We start from the raw sequence: 19,276 nt of genomic DNA, 5'->3' as shown, positions 1-19,276 counted from the left end.
AAGCAGAGTCCCAGGGAAGGAAAGGAACAAATCAAAGGCGACTCAGCAAATGAATGGTACACCTTCAGGATTCAGTTCCAAACCCTGAATTACAACCACTCTACCACTACCTCTTGCTCCCGAAGCAAATCCTCAGAACCCACGCCAAGCTGGTCTCATTCCTCCCAGATGCTGGTTCATCCCCTCCGCTCCCTGCCCGGTTGGCAAGGGGGCAGGCGGGGCAGGGAGCAAAGCAGGGACCCTAAGCACATAGACATCAGAGTTCCACTGCCTGGACTCAAACCTCGACCTCTCACCACCCAGGCAAGCTGCTCACCTTCCAGAGCCTTAGCTCCTCCGTCTGTGAAGTGGGCATCAGAACAGAACCCACCTCCCAGGACTCCATTTTAAGTAAGGGTTGTATGAGATCGTTTTAAAGAGCCCGGCTCACTAAAACAAACGTGCAAGTCGGGAAATGGGCAGTCACTTGCAGTGGTCACCAGTGTGTCCGGTTCTCTGCCAGGCATGGGTCCAGAAACCAGGGCTCTACTTCTCAGGCCCCTGCAGTTAGGAGTGACCGTGTCACTCACTTTGACCAGTGAAAGGGGAAACTGACTTAAAATGCCTCCAGGGCAAAGCGATCTGCCAGGCTCTCCTTCTCTCTGGCCATGTTCCACACGGTGGCTGTCCCACCAACTGTGTCTCAGAAGGAAGAGAACAGGGACACGAAGCCCGGTCCCCCACCACCGTGATGCACATGTGGCAAGAGGGAGAAGTGAACTGTGCTGTGGGAAGGCACTGGGATCTGGGGGTGCTTGTTACTGCAGCCTAGCCTCACCTATCCAGACTGAGGCTGTCCCCGAACTCCTGACGGGCGCCAGGAGGGCTCTTCCCCAGCTCCTTCTAGCTCTCTTGCCCCCAAACACCGAACCAAAGCATGCTGCATATTTTAAACTCAGGTCAGCATAATCCCCTGGGGATGCAAAGGATTTTTTTTTTTTTTTTTTAACAATTCTGGATTCCAGCCAGGAGCTGTTGACTCTGGGCAGGGACAAGAAGTGGCATTTTCTAGATGCCCCGCTCTTTCCTCTAGAAGCAACCTGGGTGGAAAACTAATGCCCTTCCCTCCCGCTGTGCTCCCAGGGAATGACATTAACACCCTGTGCCAAGCATGCTTGGATCTTTCCAACAGGCCTTTGGGGCAACAATATTATCCCCATTTTACAAACAGGAAGGCTGAGACTCAGAGACATTCAGCAACTTGCCCAAGGTCAGACAGGTTTTGGGAACTCTGCCAGTCTAATTTTAGAGCCTACAGGCCCTCCTCTGTGAGTGTGCAGCCTCCCCTGACTGTGTGGCCTCTCCCCGGTGCACCAGTCGGGCGGGGGCTCCAGGCAAGCCCTGGCTAATCAGTCTCCCGGCACGCAACTGGTGCTCAGCTGCAGTGAGCTGAACACAGGACAACCCGAGCCAAGGACTGGGGTCAGGCTGGAGTCGGGTTCCACTTTGTCACTCTGACCGGTCAGCTCTGTGCTGGTGTCTGGCCTCACCCATAATTTACTCTGCAAATACATCTTGGGTGGCCTCTGGCTTTGAAGAGGTATAAAATTAAATTGATACTACACCCAGGATGCATGGCAGGGATATATCTTTCTCAAGGTCCCCTAGTGAGATCATAAATCGCAGGGGCCATGCCCGAGTGGCTCACAGCTCCGCAACTCCAGGCCTGATGGATGGCCCAGCGATTCTGTCTGAGGTCCATTATTTCCTGGCAAGTGAGATCTACAACACGCACAAGTCCATTCAGAGCTGTGCTCCACTGCCTGTCATCTTTCAGTCAAGGGAGACAACCTGCGCTGACCCAGAGGTCACAGCCAACAGACGGTCAGACACAGCTCACTTGGCAAGTGCCCAGCGTGTGAGGACAAGGAAGATGCCCATCGATCTGCCTGGTTTTTTTTCTTTGAAAATGAAAAGGTTTGGCCAGCCTGGGCTTGAAGGGGCTGGAGCTGAGAGGGGCAGGCTGTCCTGCGGAGGGTCACCTGCTCTCCAGGTCAGTAGCCCCTGGTTCCCCTACTGCCAGCCCCCTTCCTTTAGCAGCACCCCACTTGGCTTCTCCGGGCATTTGGGCCTTCAAGAGTCAGGGGCAGAGGGGCGCCTGAGTGGCTCAGTCGTTAAGCATCTGCCTTCGGCTCAGGTCATGATCCCAGGGTCCTGGGATCGAGCCCCGCATCAGGCTCCCTGCTCAGCGGGAAAGCCTGCTTCTCCCTCTCCCACTCCCCCTGCTTATGCGCTCACACACACTTTCTCTCTCCTTTCTGCCAAAATAAATGATAAAATCTTAAAAAAAAAAAAAAGTCAGGGGCAGAAGACACAGGAACGAGCACCCTGCGCCCTCATTTGTCCATCACCTTACTACCTACCATGAGCAGGGCTCTCTTCTAGAGACTCAAAAAGAAGGAAATAAACACGTAAATTCTACAGCATTGGATGATGTTAACAGCTCAGGGGCAGGGGGAGAAGGGAACCAGAATATGAAATGTTGAGGGAAGGGAAAAACTTTCGGTAAGGTCTAAAGACTGAGGACACCCTTCCAAGGGGTAACATTTGAATAAAGTACCCTCAAGAGGTGAAGGAGGCAGGGAGGGGGAGGCCTGGGGGCACAGGAGACGAGAGAAGTCAAGCCAGAGGGAAGAGCAAGTCGGGGATGCACAAAGGGCATGTTCCGGGGTGCTCACAGCATGACGGGGCACCCCAGCACGGGTGGAGCAGGTGGGGGGAGATTAATTGGGCCCAGGACTCTGGGATTGCAGGTCACAGAAAGGGATTGGCTTTTGCTCTGGGGGAATGAGAAGCTGCTGGCCAGGTCTAAGCAGAGAATAAGTTAAGAAGTGTAACATTTACCATTCTGAACACCTTCGGTCCACTCATGTCTGTCCCCTATAATCCTAGGAGACTGCTGTCACCCAGGTCATTCAAGGAGGAATTCAGAGCCAGCCATCAGTCCCTACGGATGTGAGCTGCTGCCTGACTCCTGGCGTCACATCCAGTGGACCGAGAGGCCAGGTTTTCCAGAAGAGTCCAGACATAGCATGACTATATTCTTTAGGGATAATGTGCTAAATACATGAAAGTGGTTTAAAATGTGTAGCTTTCAGGACTTTCATCTCAAGAGCCCCCCAGATCAGGGAGAAGAATTAAGTCCTGAACACACAGATTTTCAGCTTGGGAATGACAGCCATCTGCTCCCTGCCACCAACACCCAGGCCGCAGCTAGGGGTGAACGCGGCTTCGTGCTGACAAGCCTCCAGAGCAGCTCTAGGCTCAGAGCCGGTTCTCCTCACAGGTAGGTACACCTTGGCCGCCATGGGTGGGGTAGTTAGGAGAGTGCGCCGAGGCTGGGTACAAAGAATCCTCACTTTGTGCCGGATGTTGTCGAGGCAGTGACCCTTAAAGGACCAGCACTGGTGGCAGAGAGGGGCTCCCACGGCCATGTACCTCAGAGCTGAGCGATCAGGAAAGCCTGGGAGAAGGCAGAAGCCCACCAGGACAGGAGGAAGACAAGTTAACTAAACTTGCAGGGGATGTAGAGGCCGAGAGGCAGAGAGTCCCACGCCAGCCAGGCAGAACTGTTCCAAGTCCTAGACATTGGAGTCTGGGACGCCCCACAGAGCTTCAAAGAAATGTACTTTGACCAGACACAAAGCTGTTCTCCTTCACCCACAGGGGAGCCAAACTCCAAATCTCTCTGCTCCGGTGGGAGAGGCTGCCCACATAAACAGCTTCAGAAAGCTTCCGTTATGGGCACTGAGTCCTCTCAGGGCAAAGAACAAAGAGCTAAGAGTGTCCTGTCCCTAGAGGTGGATCCAGGAGACACAGGGCCCCTCAGAAGCCAGCAGGGCAGAGGGCAGTGGGACATGCCTTGGGGCTGATTATAAGGCCAGGGCTGGGAGGAGAGAAGCAGCCGCAGGGGCCACAGAGGGGGCACTGAAAACTTGGAGCTGGGCAGATCTAGGTTCTGCCTCCAGGATCCTGCCTGCCTCCAGGCGTCGTGGGCAAACCATGAAGGGGATGCAACAAGCCTGGCCTCCCAGATGGTCTGGGTGATGGGGAACGAGGCATACAGGTGAGAGCTCCTGGCACATACAACCATTCTGATTACCGTGTGGGCAGCAGGCACACAGAGACCCTAGGCTAACCTCAGGGCCTTTGCACTTGCCATTCTACATGCTCGCCACTTGCCTTACTGCAGCTCTTTTTAGCGGTGACCATGGGGCCTGACATGGTAGGCGTCCGCCTGATGTGGCCTCCACTGGTAGGTATCCTGTACCACCTCCCTCGCTCCACAGCCCTTCCCACCTTCTGCCCTTCTTGTCAACTATCTGTAGGCCTCCTGGTCTCCTGTCCCCTCCAGGTGACTCACCTGTCCTGAGTACTCTGTATTCTCGAACCCAGGGCTCTGTGCCCAGCACACAGAAGGTGCTGGACAAATACATGTTGAAGGAATGAGGGAAAAGCAGCCTGCTCAGTCTCCACCTCTGAGAAGGGACTGGGGGCTAGGCTGGCTGGGCAGGTGTTGGTATCCCTGACCCTGAACAGGAGGGCTTCAAAGTCCTCTACATCTGTCGTCTGGCCTCTGAGGGTCCTGGCTGGGGGTCTAGACCAGCTGCAAGCCCAAGGGGACCAGACCTGTGGGGTTCACCTTCTATCCCTGCTTGTCAGAGCAACCCCCAAGTGATTTTCTTCCCCCACCCACGTTTACGTTTGAAACACAGCCCCTCTACGTTCCCCTCACTCATGGAGAATGCTGCAGCTGGTCACCCCTCTTTAGCAGCCCCCACTCTGACCGCACACACACTGCCCACAGGCCACAGCCCCACCTCAAGGTCCCCAAGTCACAGAAGTTAGCGAGATTTTACCAACTGCCAAGTGCCACACAGAGAGGGGGCCGAGTCTGGGACCAGAGGCGCCCTACCTCCACCTGGCACTGCCACGAGCAACTGTGACTCCAGGTGAGCTCCTCGCCTCTCTGGGCCTTCAGCCCCCCGATATGTAAAAGCTGACGAGGGGCAGGCCCTGAACAGGGGCTGCTGAGCATGGAGGCAAGAGAGCAGTGCTGCCCCCTCGCCCTCCCCGAGAACTGCTCACTTACCACTTGCTTGTTCTGCTGCAGCAGCGGACACGACAGGTCGAGCTGGGGGCTGGCATAGACGGGGGTCAGGGTGAGCCTGGAGGGTGGGGCGCAGACGAACTTCACCACGGCGGGCTCCAGCGCAGGGAAGGGGTTGGTGATGCTGGGCTTGTTCCCCACCGAGAGGGCAATGACCTGGCCGAGCAGAGGAGCAGTCCGAGTCTGAGTGCCTGCTCCACCGTGAGCCCGGCCTCACCACCCAGCTCCCTCAGACTCAGTTTGCTGCTCTGTAGAATGGGCAGCTGAGACCTGCACCACCAGGGGCTTACAAGGGTGCAGTGACCTATGTGGGGGGAGTGCTCTCTCAACATGCAAGAGGCCTTCAGACAGGGGCTCTAGTGTCCTTTACAAATGCTGGCTGAACCACTGCGGTGATGCCTCACAGCTTCCTGGGACCCTCCAAGGATCCCATAGTTGTAGGAGCGAATTCCCAAGCCTGTGGGTTTTCTTTCTTTTTTTTTTTTTAAGATTTTATTTATTTATGTGAGAGAGAGAGAGAATGAGAGACAGAGAATATGAGAGGGAAGAGGGTCAGAGAGAGAAGCAGACTCCCCGCTGAGCAGGGAGTCCAATGTGGGACTCGATCCCGGGACTCCAGGATCATGACCTGAGCTGAAGGCAGTCGCTTAACCAACTGAGCCACCCAGGCGCCCAAGCCTGTGGGTTTTCAAATGAGGAGCCCACACAGACTTGGAAGATCCCTTACAATGAGGTGCAGGTGTGGGAGGGTGTGTGCTGATGGACAGAGGCCTGCACGGCAGACGGATGTGTAGGGGCCTCAGCCCGCACGCCCTCCTCCTCTCTGAGAGAAGTTCACTTGGCTGCTGCAGAGGCCACAATTAAAGATGCAACAAAAGAGGGAAATTTAGGGGCGCCTGGGTGGCTCAGATGGTTAAGCATTTGCCTTTGGCTCAGGTCATGATCCCAGGGTCCTGGGATCAAGTCCCGCATCGGGCTCCCTGCTAGGCGGGGAGTCTGCTTCTCCCTCTGCCTCTGCCTCTCTCTCTCTCTGACTCTCATGAATAAATGAATAAAACTAAAAAAAAAAAAAAAGAGGGAAATTTAAGTCTGCTTTTAGAGCTGAGACCTCAGAAATCAAGCCTAGGCCTGAGTTTTGCGAGCACCCCAGCTAATGACCCATCCCAAGGAAGCACCCCGGACCCCTCAAATGACTCACGCTTCTGTAGGACCCAGTGGTCGGGTCTTAGAGCCCCTCACATTCCCTGACCACAAGGCAGGACAAAGGGTGGTTTCCACGCTGACCTGCAGGCCCTCGGCCTCCACCGCAATGACCCCAAGGGAGCGAGGCACAGGGCATGGAGTGGGAGGAGCCCGGAGGCGCCTCTGCTCAGAGGGCCAACTCCTATGGCCCAGCAGGGACACAGATGACCAAGCCGAGCCAGGGGGGAGACGCTTTATTCTCTTATTCATTTTTCTTATTTAATTCTTTAAAAAATATTTTCTTATTAACTTTTTTTTTTTTTTAAACCAAAGCCAGTAGGTATCAGGGGCTTTCACTGTGCATCCTTCCTGCTCACACCAAGGCAGTCTGGGTGTGGCACGCTTCACAAGGGTACCTTGGGTGGTGTGCATGTGTGTGTTTTGGCGTCAGCCGATGTTCTTTGCCCCACTGCATGTGCAAGGGCATTCCCCCCTTCCCTGAAGACGTGGGCTCTCTCCTACCCCTCCTGATCCCCCCGCCCTCCCACCTTGCTTTTTGTTTCCCGGCTCCGGGGCACCCTGTGATTGGGGGTGAGATCCCTACTAGCAGCAAAATGAGCACTCGGCGCTGAGCCTCCAGAGTGGCAGCCACGGGGCGCCGGCTGGGTGCGCTGCTGCTTTCTCCAGCCCATGCTAGCCCCACGAGAGTTCAGGTCGTAGACATGTTGTGTTTGGTCCACCCAGTCTCCGAATTTCTTTGGTTTTCAGCATTGCAAAAAAACAAAAATTGAGGGATTTCACATAAAAAAAAAAATTGAGATTCCTGGCTTATCTTGAAACACCAAGAAGATCTGCCAAACCTGGGCTGAAATCTTGCTCACTAATACTATCTGCCTGACCCTGAAGACCTCTGACTGTGACCCCTCCCCCGGTCTCGTCCCATCCCCCAATTTGGTGGTGGGCAATGATGAAACCCCGAGAAAGAAGAGGTCACCCCAGCGGTGGAAAGGGAGCTAGCTCTAGCAAAGCTGTCGTGTAGGTCCCCAAGTGCTACACGCCGATCAACCTGCCTATCCACTCAGTCATGCCACTTCACTGATCCTCAGCTTGCCTGTCTGTGAAACGGTGCTGTAAACACAGCAGGGTACTCAGGGAACGGGACTTTACATCCCTCCCTCTGGACAAGATGGGTCTAGGGGTGACAGCCCTTTCACCTGCTCGCCCAAGGCCTGGCAGGTCACGAGGATCCAATGTTGCTGGTAATTCCGGGAGGTAGAGGGCCCCAACAGAGCCAGGCTGATGCTGTCTGTGTCCTCGGAGGTGATGTTCCGGAAGAACTTGGAAGGCTCGAGGACCCAGGGTTTCGGACCTCCTTCAAACAGCATCTCCTTTGAGGAGCCAAGGGTCACCAAGGCAACAGAGGAGGGATCCACCGGCTGTGGGAGAAAAAAGGAGAGTTGGCATTCCTCTGGAAGGCACGTGCAGGGGAGGCCTTGGCCCGCTGCCAGCTTGCCCCTGTGGAGGTCAGACAAGCCCCAACCCCTCTTTGGAATTTGGTCTGCTCATCAACACCGGATTGTCGTCAAGATCCAAAGGCCTATGAGTGCTCCGGGAAGAACTGTGTGCCCATTCTGATATACTGCTGGGGGTGGGAGGCAAATTGATTTGCCTCTTCTGTAAAATCATGGGTAAAACCCTTGAAAATATCCGGAGCCCCTGAACCCGAGAACTTCTCTTCCAGAATCTAACCTAATGACAGAACAAGGAGGAGAGAAACAAGTTCACGCACAAGGAGACATTCATTACACTCTTACTTATTATAGCAAATCATGGGCCAACAATCTAAAATCCACAACGGGGGGCTGGTTAACTAAATGTGGTCCATCCATGCCACAGGAGGTGATGCGGGTCCCTAAAGCAGTTATTTACGAAGAGCCGGGTACAACACTGACTGTGTAGTGTGATCACAACTATGTTGTTTTAAAAAGCATAAAGCAATCCTACAAAGAAATACACCAGAGGAAGGAGAGCAACAGCAGATGGCCTGTCCCTGCTGGCGATTTGTTTCCTCTTTACTCCACTGAGTTTCCCACACTTTCTGTAACTTACAGAGGAGCTTCAGGGGGGCAAGGCTTTTTTGCCTGTTTTGTTCTCAGCACCTAGAACAGTGCCTGGCACACAGTCGGTGCTCAATCATTACCGGTTGAAGGAGAGAGTGAACACTAAGTCCTAAAAGTACCCAATAAAGGAAGGATGAATTACATTAATTTTTACAAAAAGCTCTCATCCGCTTTCACGATCTTTGTGCTGAGGGTCCCGGGGCTGCCCTGCATGGGACAGTGGCTGAACTGAGGGTCTGTGGGGAACAGCAGGGACGGGGGCAGCACCTCCGGAAAGATGAGGTTTGCTGCGCACAAGGACATCTCCCCTCACAGACTCAGCAGGGGTGTAGAGAGAGTGGGCCCTCTGCGGGGTCCCCCAGCCTTGCTCCCTCGCTCCCTAATGGGGCTTGTCTGATCCCCCGCCCCAGAGGGTCTCACTGAGATCGCCCCGAGGCCTTACTTGTCAGCTAGCCTCCCTGTTGGACCCCCTACTCTACCCTGTAAGAGCGGCCAGAGGTCCCTTCCGAAAGCACAGATCTGACCATGTCACTCCTGCACAAGACCAATTTGTAGCCCCAGCTGCCCTCAGAAGAAAGGCTCTGTGAGTCCGGGATTCGGGCTCTCCCAGCCTGGCCCTTACCTCCACTTTTTTTTTTTTTTTTTTTAAAGATTTTATGTATTTATTTGACAGAGAGAGACACAGCGAGAGAGGGAACACAAGCAGGGGGAGTGGGAGAGGGAGAAGTAGGCCTCCCATGGAGCAGGGAGCCCGATGCGGGGCTTGATCCCAGGACCCTGGGATCATGACCTGAGCCGAAGGCAGACGCTCAACGACTGAGCCACCCAGGTGCCCCGGCCTCAGCTCTCATAGTCCCACCTTCAGACTAGCCTGTCCCTAGGCCCTCACAGAAGCTGCTTGCTGCCCTGGTCCCCTGCCCACTCCTTCCCTCAAGAAGCCCCTGTTTCCTCCCTCACCCAGTGACATCCAGCCTGCCAGGGCCAACAGCTCCCTCACCCCGTGTCACAGAGGAAATGACTGGTCTGGGTGTCTGCCTCCCTCATCAACCTATGGGCTCATGAAAGGTAGGGCGTGTCAGTTTCCTTCTGTATCCACAGTGTGAGCAAACTGTATGAGAAATGGAAAACCATGTAGAGAAGATAAAAATATTTAAAAAAAACGTTGGAGGAAATTATAACAACTCGGTGATACTATTTCTTAACCATGTGATTAGCAAAAATCTAAAAGTTTGAGCACATGCTCTGCTGGTGAGTCTGTAGAGAAACATGCACCCTTTTCAAAAAATTTATTCACTTTTTTACTGAGATGTAATTGGCATAGAACATTATATTAGTTTCAGGGGTATAGCATAACAATTCGATATTTACATGTACAGTTGACCCTTGAAAAATGCAGGGGTTCGAGGCACTGACCCACCAGGCGTCGAAAGTCCACGTGTAATTTCTGACTCCCATATAAGGTGATGGAAGCAAGACTTCTAAGGATCCTTCTAATATAGGTTTAACTTTGGAACCAAATGAACAACTTACATATACATTAGAACAAAATAAAAAAAAAAAAACACACCAAAAAGTAAACCCTAAAACTGAGAAGAAACGGAAACAGACCAATCTGACGGATTGATCACAGCAATGCTGCTATGACCAAGCCCGCACCAGTCCCCTACTCTTGGCCTCAATGATCCCTTAACCTCTCACGAATCCCAACATCTTTCAGAACGAGAGTTGCAAACACTTGTCACCCTGATGGCCTTGCAACAGCTGGCCCGATGCGGGTCGGGGTGTGTGGGGTTGGTTCCTAAGGGTGGAATCAGCCTCAGGCAAAAGGGATGCCAGGATCAATTAGCAATGTCTGCTGTGGGCACAGATACACACAGGTGCCATGTCTGCATTAGACTGGAGTCCACATGGGCAGGGGCCACTTCTAGTTCAGAATGGCCAGCATGCTGGGAATGTGGAGGCTACTGCTAACACACACTGAGTGCATCCTTAGTTTACTGCCTAGAACATACAGAGTTACGTCCAGGTCCGGCTTCCCCAAGCTCTACTCTCCTGAAATCCTTAAAGCCCTAAGTGTTCGTGCTGCTCTGGGCAGAACATCCAGTCTCAGACCCCTCTGCAGGTAGAGACCAGAATGTGTTGCTGGGATGTCATAAGGACAGGAGGGTCAGTGTAGATTCCCGTCCAGTCTACACTGACCCACTCACCAGGGCCAGACTGCACGGGAGTCTACACTGACCCACTCACCAGGGCCCCTGACCCTCCACCCAGCTCCTTCCATGCCCTCACCCCCATGGTAGCTGGATCCTTACCCCCCAACTGCCAAGAGCCTGAAGTCCTCACAGGTACAGACTGATGACCGCTCGGCCGTTACCTGCAGTCCTGGACCCGGAGCAATTCCCCGGCCGGCTGGTGACCATCTCAGTATGGAGGGGGAGTCATCTGAGTGACAGCTTTAAGATGTACACACCCTCCCGGATGGGGGCAGGCAGGCAACATGACATGACCTGCTGAGGCCTATTGGGCACAGGTTCTCTGGGTTGGGTACTTACACTAAACCGTTAGCAAAGAAAGGGCATCATTCGTCAATGAGAAGTCTGTCCTTTTTTTTTTTTAAGATTTTATTTATTTATTTGACAGAGAGAGACACAGCGAGAGAGGGAACACAAGCAGGGGGAGTGGGAGAGGGAGAAGCAGGCTTCCCGCGGAGCAGGGAGCCCGATGCGGGGCTCGATCCCAGGACCCCGGGATCACGACCTGAGCTGAAGGCAGACGCTTAACGACTGAGCCACCCAGGCGCCCCGAGAATTCTGTCCTTTGAAAAAAAATTTATTTCAATATGGACACTTTCCTGAATTTGCTATTGGATATCAGATCTCTAGGCACCCCTCCATACACATGTGTGCACATGTGTGTACACATATGAAATTTCAAAAACCTAGGGCGCCTCCACCCGCAAACTCTACCTTGCTGCATGCCCAGGTCTTGAAACCATCAAAAGAGCCCTTTTTCTGCACGTGAATCGCCAAGTATCATCAGGGCCTTCGCTTTTCCTCCTCAAGACACCCTCACAGCCTGCACCACTCAGGCCTCTGCTCAAACATCACCTCCTTGGAGAGGCCTTCTCTGACCCCTTAGGACAGAACCTCTTGTCATTTGCTACCTCCTTTCCCAGCTCAACCATCCTTCTCACTACGTGACACCATTTTCCGTATAGTCATTTTTTTTCTGTCTCCACAACCAAAATGAAGTTGTTACTGGTCCACTATGTGACCTTAAACAGGTTAACTTCTATAAGGCTCAGTCTCCCCATCCAGTAAAATGGGTACAAGAACCCAAGCCTCATGGGATTACCGTAGAGATTCAAGGGACGTGAACGAAAGCCCTGAATACATGTCCAGCGCATGCTCAATAAATGGCCCTTGCTATTATCAACCATCATTATCGTTAACTGTCATCCTCATTTAATAGACAGAAAACATGAATCCCAGCAAAGTAAAACATGTGCAAGTTCACCCATTCTGTTCTGACTCCGATGCCCTGTTCTTCCCCAAGTCTCAATGCTACAACCAGCAAAACTTCGCTGTGGGCAAAGCAGGTCACTGTAAACGTGGCCAAAGGATTTTGCCCAAAGGGAAGGATTGTGTAAAGGCACCGCGTGGCCTATAATTACCAGCTGGAGAACTGAATTATCACCTTCACGTGTAATTCTCTTCCCATTCAGGCATAAAAGTGTCACAGAATCCTGTGCCAGGAAGAAAGGTTAATAATCAACACAGACACTCATAAATCGTACAGGCTCCTCGGTGGCTGTGAAAGTACAGGTATTTGAACTGGCCAGGCCAGAGAGGAGAGGGGCCCTGCACCTCAGACAAGACTTCTACTTCTACTCTAGGCCTTCGTATCCTGGTTTGCAGAACAAGAGATTGAACCTAGACATCAGGAGGCCCTTAGCGAGGACAGCCTACACTTCCAGCAGACGGCATCCATGCGCCCCCTCGCAGGGATGCTCACAATTGGTCCAGGATCAAGAGACAGAAGGAGCGGGGCAGGGTGGGCAGAAGTTAGGGCCCCACTGCACCTGGCTGTCCCAGAGGCTCAGGGGTCATCATGTTCAGTCATACTGACACTGCAGGAATGGAGAGCCAGGTGAGGTCCCCAGATCCAGGCACTAGGGACTCCCAGAGAGTAACCTGCAGGTGGGTTGAGGGACGCCAAATCCCTGCAGTAGACAGAAGCCGAAGAGTACCTGGGGTGCTGACTGCAGAGGGAATTAGGTAGCTGGCAAACACAAGCCCCTCCAACGTCCAAATAGAGGAGGTTACATGTACGTTGGGGGGCAGGGCCGGGTAGTGCCCGTCTTACGTGTGGACCTGATTTTGTCCTCCCTGACCTTCACCAACTGTCCACTGCTAGGTAAGAAGAGAATAAATATCCCACTCCTAACCCAGCCTTCAAACACCTCCTTGATCTGACCCAGAGAGCCTTCACAGCCTCCTGTGTCACCCGAGGTATACTATTTCTAGTGTCCTCACCAGCCAAGATTCCTACAAGCAGGCCCTCCTTCTACTTCTGTGTTCATCGGTGACCTGTCCCCCTTGGGGCTCTTCATTCCCTCTACCATGCTCACTGCAGTTGTCTGAGCACCTGCCTTCCCCACAGACCGGTGGCCACCTAGGGCACAGTGTGGGATTTCTCCCCACATCTCTCTCTCCCCAGCCTGGGCTGTGTACCGATTGTACCTACCCAGGAATGATCTGCAGAGTAAACTGGTAAATGGACAAGCAAACAGTCATTGCGAGTTGCTTTCCCAGTTTCCACACTCCTCTCTTCCTTAGAGGAAGGACCACATTTTGTTAGGGTAAGTAAGTGTCCAGTTAAAATATTTCCCAGCCTCTTTTGAAGATAGGTGTGCCCAATGGATTAAGTTCTGGCAAATGAGATACAGGTAGAAACTGTTCCTTTAAACTTCTGACAAGGTTACTAGAAGAAACTAACTCAGCTGGGAGGAGAGCTCTTTCCCCTTCTAGCTACATCGGAATGCAGATGTGATGGCTGGAGCTCCAGCAGCCATTTTAGACTATAAGGCAAACTTGAGGATGAAAGCCACATATTAAAATGGTGAAAGATAGAAACCTGGGTCCCTGATGACTATGAGCTGCCACACTAGCCCCATGTGAAGGCTCTCATGTGAAAGAGAAATAAACCCTCTATTGGCTAAGCTATTGTTTTAGATTTTGTTATGCGTAAACAAACCTGATCTTAATAGTTATCAAGACAGAAGAAAGATAAAAGAAAACATCTATATCCTTCTCCTATAATGTGTCCAGTTAGGAAGCCTTGATTGGGGACATGTCTATATTATCTTCACCCTTAATCCCACCTTGGGACAGTGAGCTCAGTCAGTGGCCTCTGATATTTCAGCCATACACCCTAGATAAATAGGGTGTCTGGTCATTTGGAGCAAACACCAAGGAAGAGCCCTGAAGAACCTCCTCCCCAGGGTCCAAGGGAAACTCCACCTTAGGCTACGGCAGGGGTTCCTCAAGAATGCTGCCAATCCGGGGCGCCTGGGTGGCTCAGCCATTAAGCGTCTGCCTTCGGTTCGGGTCGTGATCCCAGGGTCCTGGGATCGAGCCCCGTGTCAGGCTCCCTGCTCGGCAGGAGGCCTGCTTCTCCCTCTCCCACTCCCCCTGCTTGTGTTCCCTCTCTCGCTGTCTCTCTCTCTCTCAAATAAATAAAATCTTGAAAGAAAAAAAAAGAATGCTGCCAATCCTCTCGAATCCTGTTCTCTGAGCCCTATCACAGCTTCCTGATGAGGAAGGGGATCCTGACTTCCTAATTTTAAACTGCCATCCTCCCTTCTTTACCCCCCCTATTACCCTCTCCTACTTCACTTTTTCCATGGTAAGCACTGGTCTATTACCATCTGTCTCTACCTCCGTTTCCACCAGCATGTCCATTCATGAGGACAAAAATTTCTCTGTGTTTTCTGCACTGATGTATCCCTAAGGTTTAGAGCAGGGACTGGTGCAGAAAAGGTGTTCATATAGATTTTGGTGGTGGTGTGGGGGGGAGAGGTCAGGAGATGTTGGTTTCTGTCCTGGCTGGTAAGCCTGGACACATTTGCCCACTCATTGATTCTAAATAAAACAACCCTTCTCAAAAAATATGCACTTCCAGGTATTTAACCAAAGCAAATGAAAACACTAACTCAAAAAGATATTTGCACTCCCCTGTTCATTGTAGCATTATTTACAATAGCCAAGACATGGAAATAACTTAAGTGTTCAGTGACAGATGAATGGATGAAGATGTGATACACACACATACACAGGAATATTATTCAACCATAAAAAAGGATATCCTACCATTTGCAACACCATGGATGGACCTTGAGGGCAGTGTGCTAAGTGAGATAAGTCAGAGAAAGACAAATACTGTATGATCTCACTGTAATCTAAAAGAGAAAAAGAGCTCACAGATACAGAGAACAGATTGGTGGTTGCTGGAGAGGGGCATGGGGCAGCAAATGGGTGAAGGGAGTCAAAAGGTACAAACTTCCAGTTATAAAATACATAACTCATGGAGATGCTGTGTACAGCATGGTAACTAGAGTTAATAATACCGTGTTGCATATTTGCAAGTCGCTAAGAGTAGATCTGAAAAGTTCTCATCTCAAGAAAAAGATCTGGCACTACGAATGGTGATGAATATTAACTAGACTTACTGTGGTGACCATTTCACAATGTATACAAATATGAATCATTACAATGTACACCTGAAACTAATATAATGTTACATGTCAATTATACCTCAATGAAAAAAAAACATAAAACCAACCCTTGGTGGTTGTCTCTTCTGTGTCAGGCACTATGCTTAGGACTAGGGGTTCAGAGGTAAAAGGCTCTAACCTCACTGACCCTGCTTCCAATGCGTGAGGGGGGAAGAAAACCTGTCACCACAAACCAAGGGGACCAGAGCTGTCCTAGAGACTGACGCTGGGCATCAGAGAAAGGCGGCCCTGATTGGTCCAGCCTGGAAGCTGGTGGAAGGCCCCCCCAGGACAACCCTTTCACCCTCCCCTTCAGGAGGAGCCAACTCACCCTCCCTGAGCCTATTAGAGGCAGGGTTCTCATTAGGTCTGCCATCCTGTGATGGGGCTGCTGCTGTGTGATCCCTCCCAGACCTTGGGAGGAGGTCTGGTTCTCTTTTATCTGCATTTTAGTAACTAACCCTACTGAGCACTCACTACCTTCCAGGCACTGTTCTAAGTCCATTTCATTCATTAGCTCAGTTTCTCCTCACCACAACCCTACAGTTTAGGTGTTGTATTAGCCTCATTTTATAGGCAGGGAAATGAGAGGCCCAGAAAATTAAGTTAGCCAATGCCACAGAGTTGGTGTCAGACCTGGATTCAAACTGGGGAGTCAGTGTCAAAGCCAAGGCAGTGAGCTCTGAGCTGCAGAGGCTTTAGCTGCCTCTGGGCCACAGATGGACAAAGGGGCACTCACATACCAGCTGGTTGCCTGATGGCAGGCAGACAGCAAAATCCAGACCTGACCCGCATCTCCCAGACCCCAGAATCTGCACCACATGCCATCCTAGGGTTCCATGGAGACCCGGCAGGACAGCTCTGGAGTGGACCAGAAGCCCTCCTGTCTAGATCTCTACAGAGAGCATGTCATCCACAAACAGTTAGCAATCACCGTCTGCCATCAGGAAGGCTCTGCTCCTTCAAGCTCCTTCCTGAATCCAGACAAGAGGGAGCGGAAACTATTCCAAAAGCTATTCTGACCAGTCGGGGTTTTAATACAAATTTGCCAGAGCAAATGAATTACTGGCATCAGGGGAGGAGGCGGAGGGCAGGGACCCCAGGCTCACCTTGAGGGGCAGGTAGGCAGCGATGGTGATCCGGGCACTCAGGTAGATGTGGCCATGTCTGTAGCTCACGAGGAGTGTGGTGTAGCCCTGGACCTCTGCTCTCACCTTGACCCCACTGCAGTGCTCAGATCCTGGCTGCAGCCTCCCTGTAAGAAGAGGGCCAAACGGTCACCGTGAACTTGCCTTTGTTGGAAAAACATGACAGGTTGAGAGCCCCTCCTTCATCCTGGGCTTGATACACAATCTAATTTTTTCAACTTAAAAATTTGAAGTATAAGTCCCATACTAAAAATACACATAGCATAAGCATATAATTCACAGTGATTTTTTTTTTTTCCTTCCACAAACTGAACACACCCTGTATCTAGGATCAAAAAACATGATGACCTGTATCCCTGAATCTCCCACAGATCTTTCTGGTCACTAGCCCTCCCCAAAGGAAAACCACTGTTACCTGACTTCTCACCACTAGCTTAATTTTGCTGGCTGCCATATTTTATACGTAGTGAATCACCAAGCATAAACTCCTTTGTGTCTGCCCTCTTAAGCTCAGTATTGGTGGTGAGAGCCCTCCTTATATTTTGCACAGTGTAGATCTTTTGTCCACATTTGTAGTATGATTGCATTGTGTGACTAAACAGCTGCTGATGTCCCCACGCTACTGCAAACATCTGGGTTGTTTGCAGCGTGGGGCTCTGACGCAGGGTGCTGCTATGAACGTGCACGCGTGTGTGTTTTCTGGGATGGATATATTCCAGCATTTCTGTTGTGTGTATCCCTAAGAGTGCGGTATGTTTGCCTCCAGTCCTTACTGCCAGGGCAATGGGTATGTTCGCTTTTCATCATTATTGCCAAGTATCTTCCCCAAAATGGATGCATCAAGTCATACTGCTACTAGAAGCTACATAGCATCCCCACCAATACTTGGTATTTTCCACGAGTTTTAAAAAAGCCATTCTAGTGGGAGGATAGTGGTATCTTACTGTTTTCTTTCCAAACATTTAGAAAAAAATTCTACCGTGAAACTCCACACACCCATCCCCTAGATTCTACAATGAACATTTTGCTGTATTTCTCTTACTACATATCAATCCATCCCCCTACCCATCCATCACCTGATCTTAGTTTTTAATGCATTTAAAAGTAAGTTGCAGCTTCAGCATACTTCATTCGAAATTCTTTAGATACGCATAATTATCTCCAGTTCAATACTCCTTCCTGGTTTTTTTTTTTTTTCTTAAGGTCAGATTTACACAAAGTAAGACACAGATCTTAAGTGGGCCATGCCATGAGCTCAGACAAAAGCATTCACCCGTGAAACCCGAACCTCTACCAAGATGCGGGACACACCTGCCCCTACGGTTCCCTCCCACTCCTTCTCGGGTGACCCCCCCCCCTTCAGAAGCCATCACTATGGCATTCCGATTTTTTTCCACCATAGTGAAGTTTTGCTTTTTAAATAATAGTTTCATTGAACTATAACTCACGTACCACAGAATCACCCATTTAGAGGGCACTCATAATTCAGTGGTTTTTAACATACTCACAGAATTGTGTAGCTATCACCACTAATTTTAGAATATCTCATCTCCTAAAAAAGAAACTCCGCATCCATGACCAGTCACTCTCTGTGTAGATCAGTCAGCCTCACACTGCACATCAATGAAGGGAGGCTCTTCACATCTGGCTGGTTTCACGCAGCATGTTTTTGAAATCCATCTATGCTCTGGCATGATCAATAGTTGGTTCTTCTTTATTGCTGAGTCTTCCATTACAAAGGTGTTCCACAGTCTGCTCATCCATTCACCAGCTGATGAGCATTGGGGTTGTTTCCAGGCTGGAGCGACCAAGGAGCAGAGCCTGCAGTGCCCTGAGCAGAAATCCCTACATCGCCAGAAAGGGTGTGCTATGGAGTCCACGCGCAGAGACCAGGAGCTCCGGAAAACTGCAACTCTGCCAAGTGGGCCGATTTGTGTTCACAAGTACACACAGTAGACAGGGAAATGCTACGTCTGAGTGTGGACCCTGCCGGCAGTGAGTCTGGGCAAATGCTTTTCTGGACACGGCCCCAAATTATGAGCCAGGACGCCAGGTCCTCTGCATAGCTGGGAAAAGGGTGCTGGAGAAAGGGGGTCCTGACACACGGCAGAGGAGCCTCCTGAGCATGATGCCCTCCGCCTCCCATCCCAGCCTGCCTGGTGGGAAGACTCAGTGCTCCCCGAGTAGTAGGCTCTCCCCATCCTGCAGCCTCCGCCCTGGCAACGAGAGATCCACCTGCACGGACCTGGGGCCGAACTTGAAACATGTCACCCCCTCTGTGGTCTCTGGCTCCTGACATACTCTTCCCGCTCCTCAGGACACTCCCAATTTGTCCACTCTCATCCTTCGGGTGCAGCTCTCATTTCCTCTAAGCAGCCTTCCCAGGCACCCCCAAACTGGCTTAGGCACCCATTTTCTGCACATTTCTGCTGGGGACACGCCCAGGAGTGGGACGGAGCTGCCGGGACCTGTGCTCACCCACAGGCGCACTCCATCCCAGGCACCATAACTGCCCGTGGAAGCATGGGTCTTGCTCGGCTGTGTGGGCCATGAAGGCGACACCACGCCTCTCGTGTTTACCAGGAACCCCCAGAGCACAGCACTTACTAGGGGCTCAGTGAACAGGTTGCTGAGAACCAGCCAAGGCTGGGAGCAGAGAAGGGGCCAGGGCAGAGCGAGAGCTGAGGTGTCGCCACCCTGGGCACTGAGCCTAGCCAAGCCTGAAGCCCTGGGGCTCCAGAAGAGGCTCCATCAGAGGCTCCCAGTGGTGCCTACAGCCCCAGGACTTTCAGGGGGGCTTCAATGATGAGGACAAGGAAGAAATGGGACCCTAGCAGCCAACTCCAATAGGAACAGGGTGGAGCTCCAAACTGACCCAGAGGGTGTTAGGGGCCTGGGGCCG

At 51.6% G+C, this 19,276-nt stretch overlaps 1 protein-coding gene across 2 annotated transcripts in view; it reads right to left on the bottom strand.

Annotated features, from left to right (window-relative positions):
* The window catches only part of NUP210 (nucleoporin 210), a 106,462-nt gene that overhangs the window by 42,952 nt on the left and 44,234 nt on the right, over window positions 1–19,276 (bottom strand). For both annotated transcript variants that reach the window (XM_027585069.2, XM_027585070.2), the window contains exons 14-16: window positions 16,336–16,481; window positions 7,546–7,767; window positions 5,132–5,305 (exon numbers count right to left, since the gene is read on the bottom strand). In XM_027585069.2, the coding sequence (XP_027440870.2) occupies window positions 5,132–5,305; window positions 7,546–7,767; window positions 16,336–16,481 (542 nt within the window). The remainder of the gene's footprint in view (window positions 1–5,131; window positions 5,306–7,545; window positions 7,768–16,335; window positions 16,482–19,276) is intronic.

Source organism: Zalophus californianus, chromosome 1 (genome assembly GCF_009762305.2).
Source record: "Zalophus californianus isolate mZalCal1 chromosome 1, mZalCal1.pri.v2, whole genome shotgun sequence".
NCBI classification, from domain to species: Eukaryota; Metazoa; Chordata; class Mammalia; order Carnivora; family Otariidae; genus Zalophus; species Zalophus californianus.
This window is presented reverse-complemented; position numbering and strand designations above follow the sequence as displayed.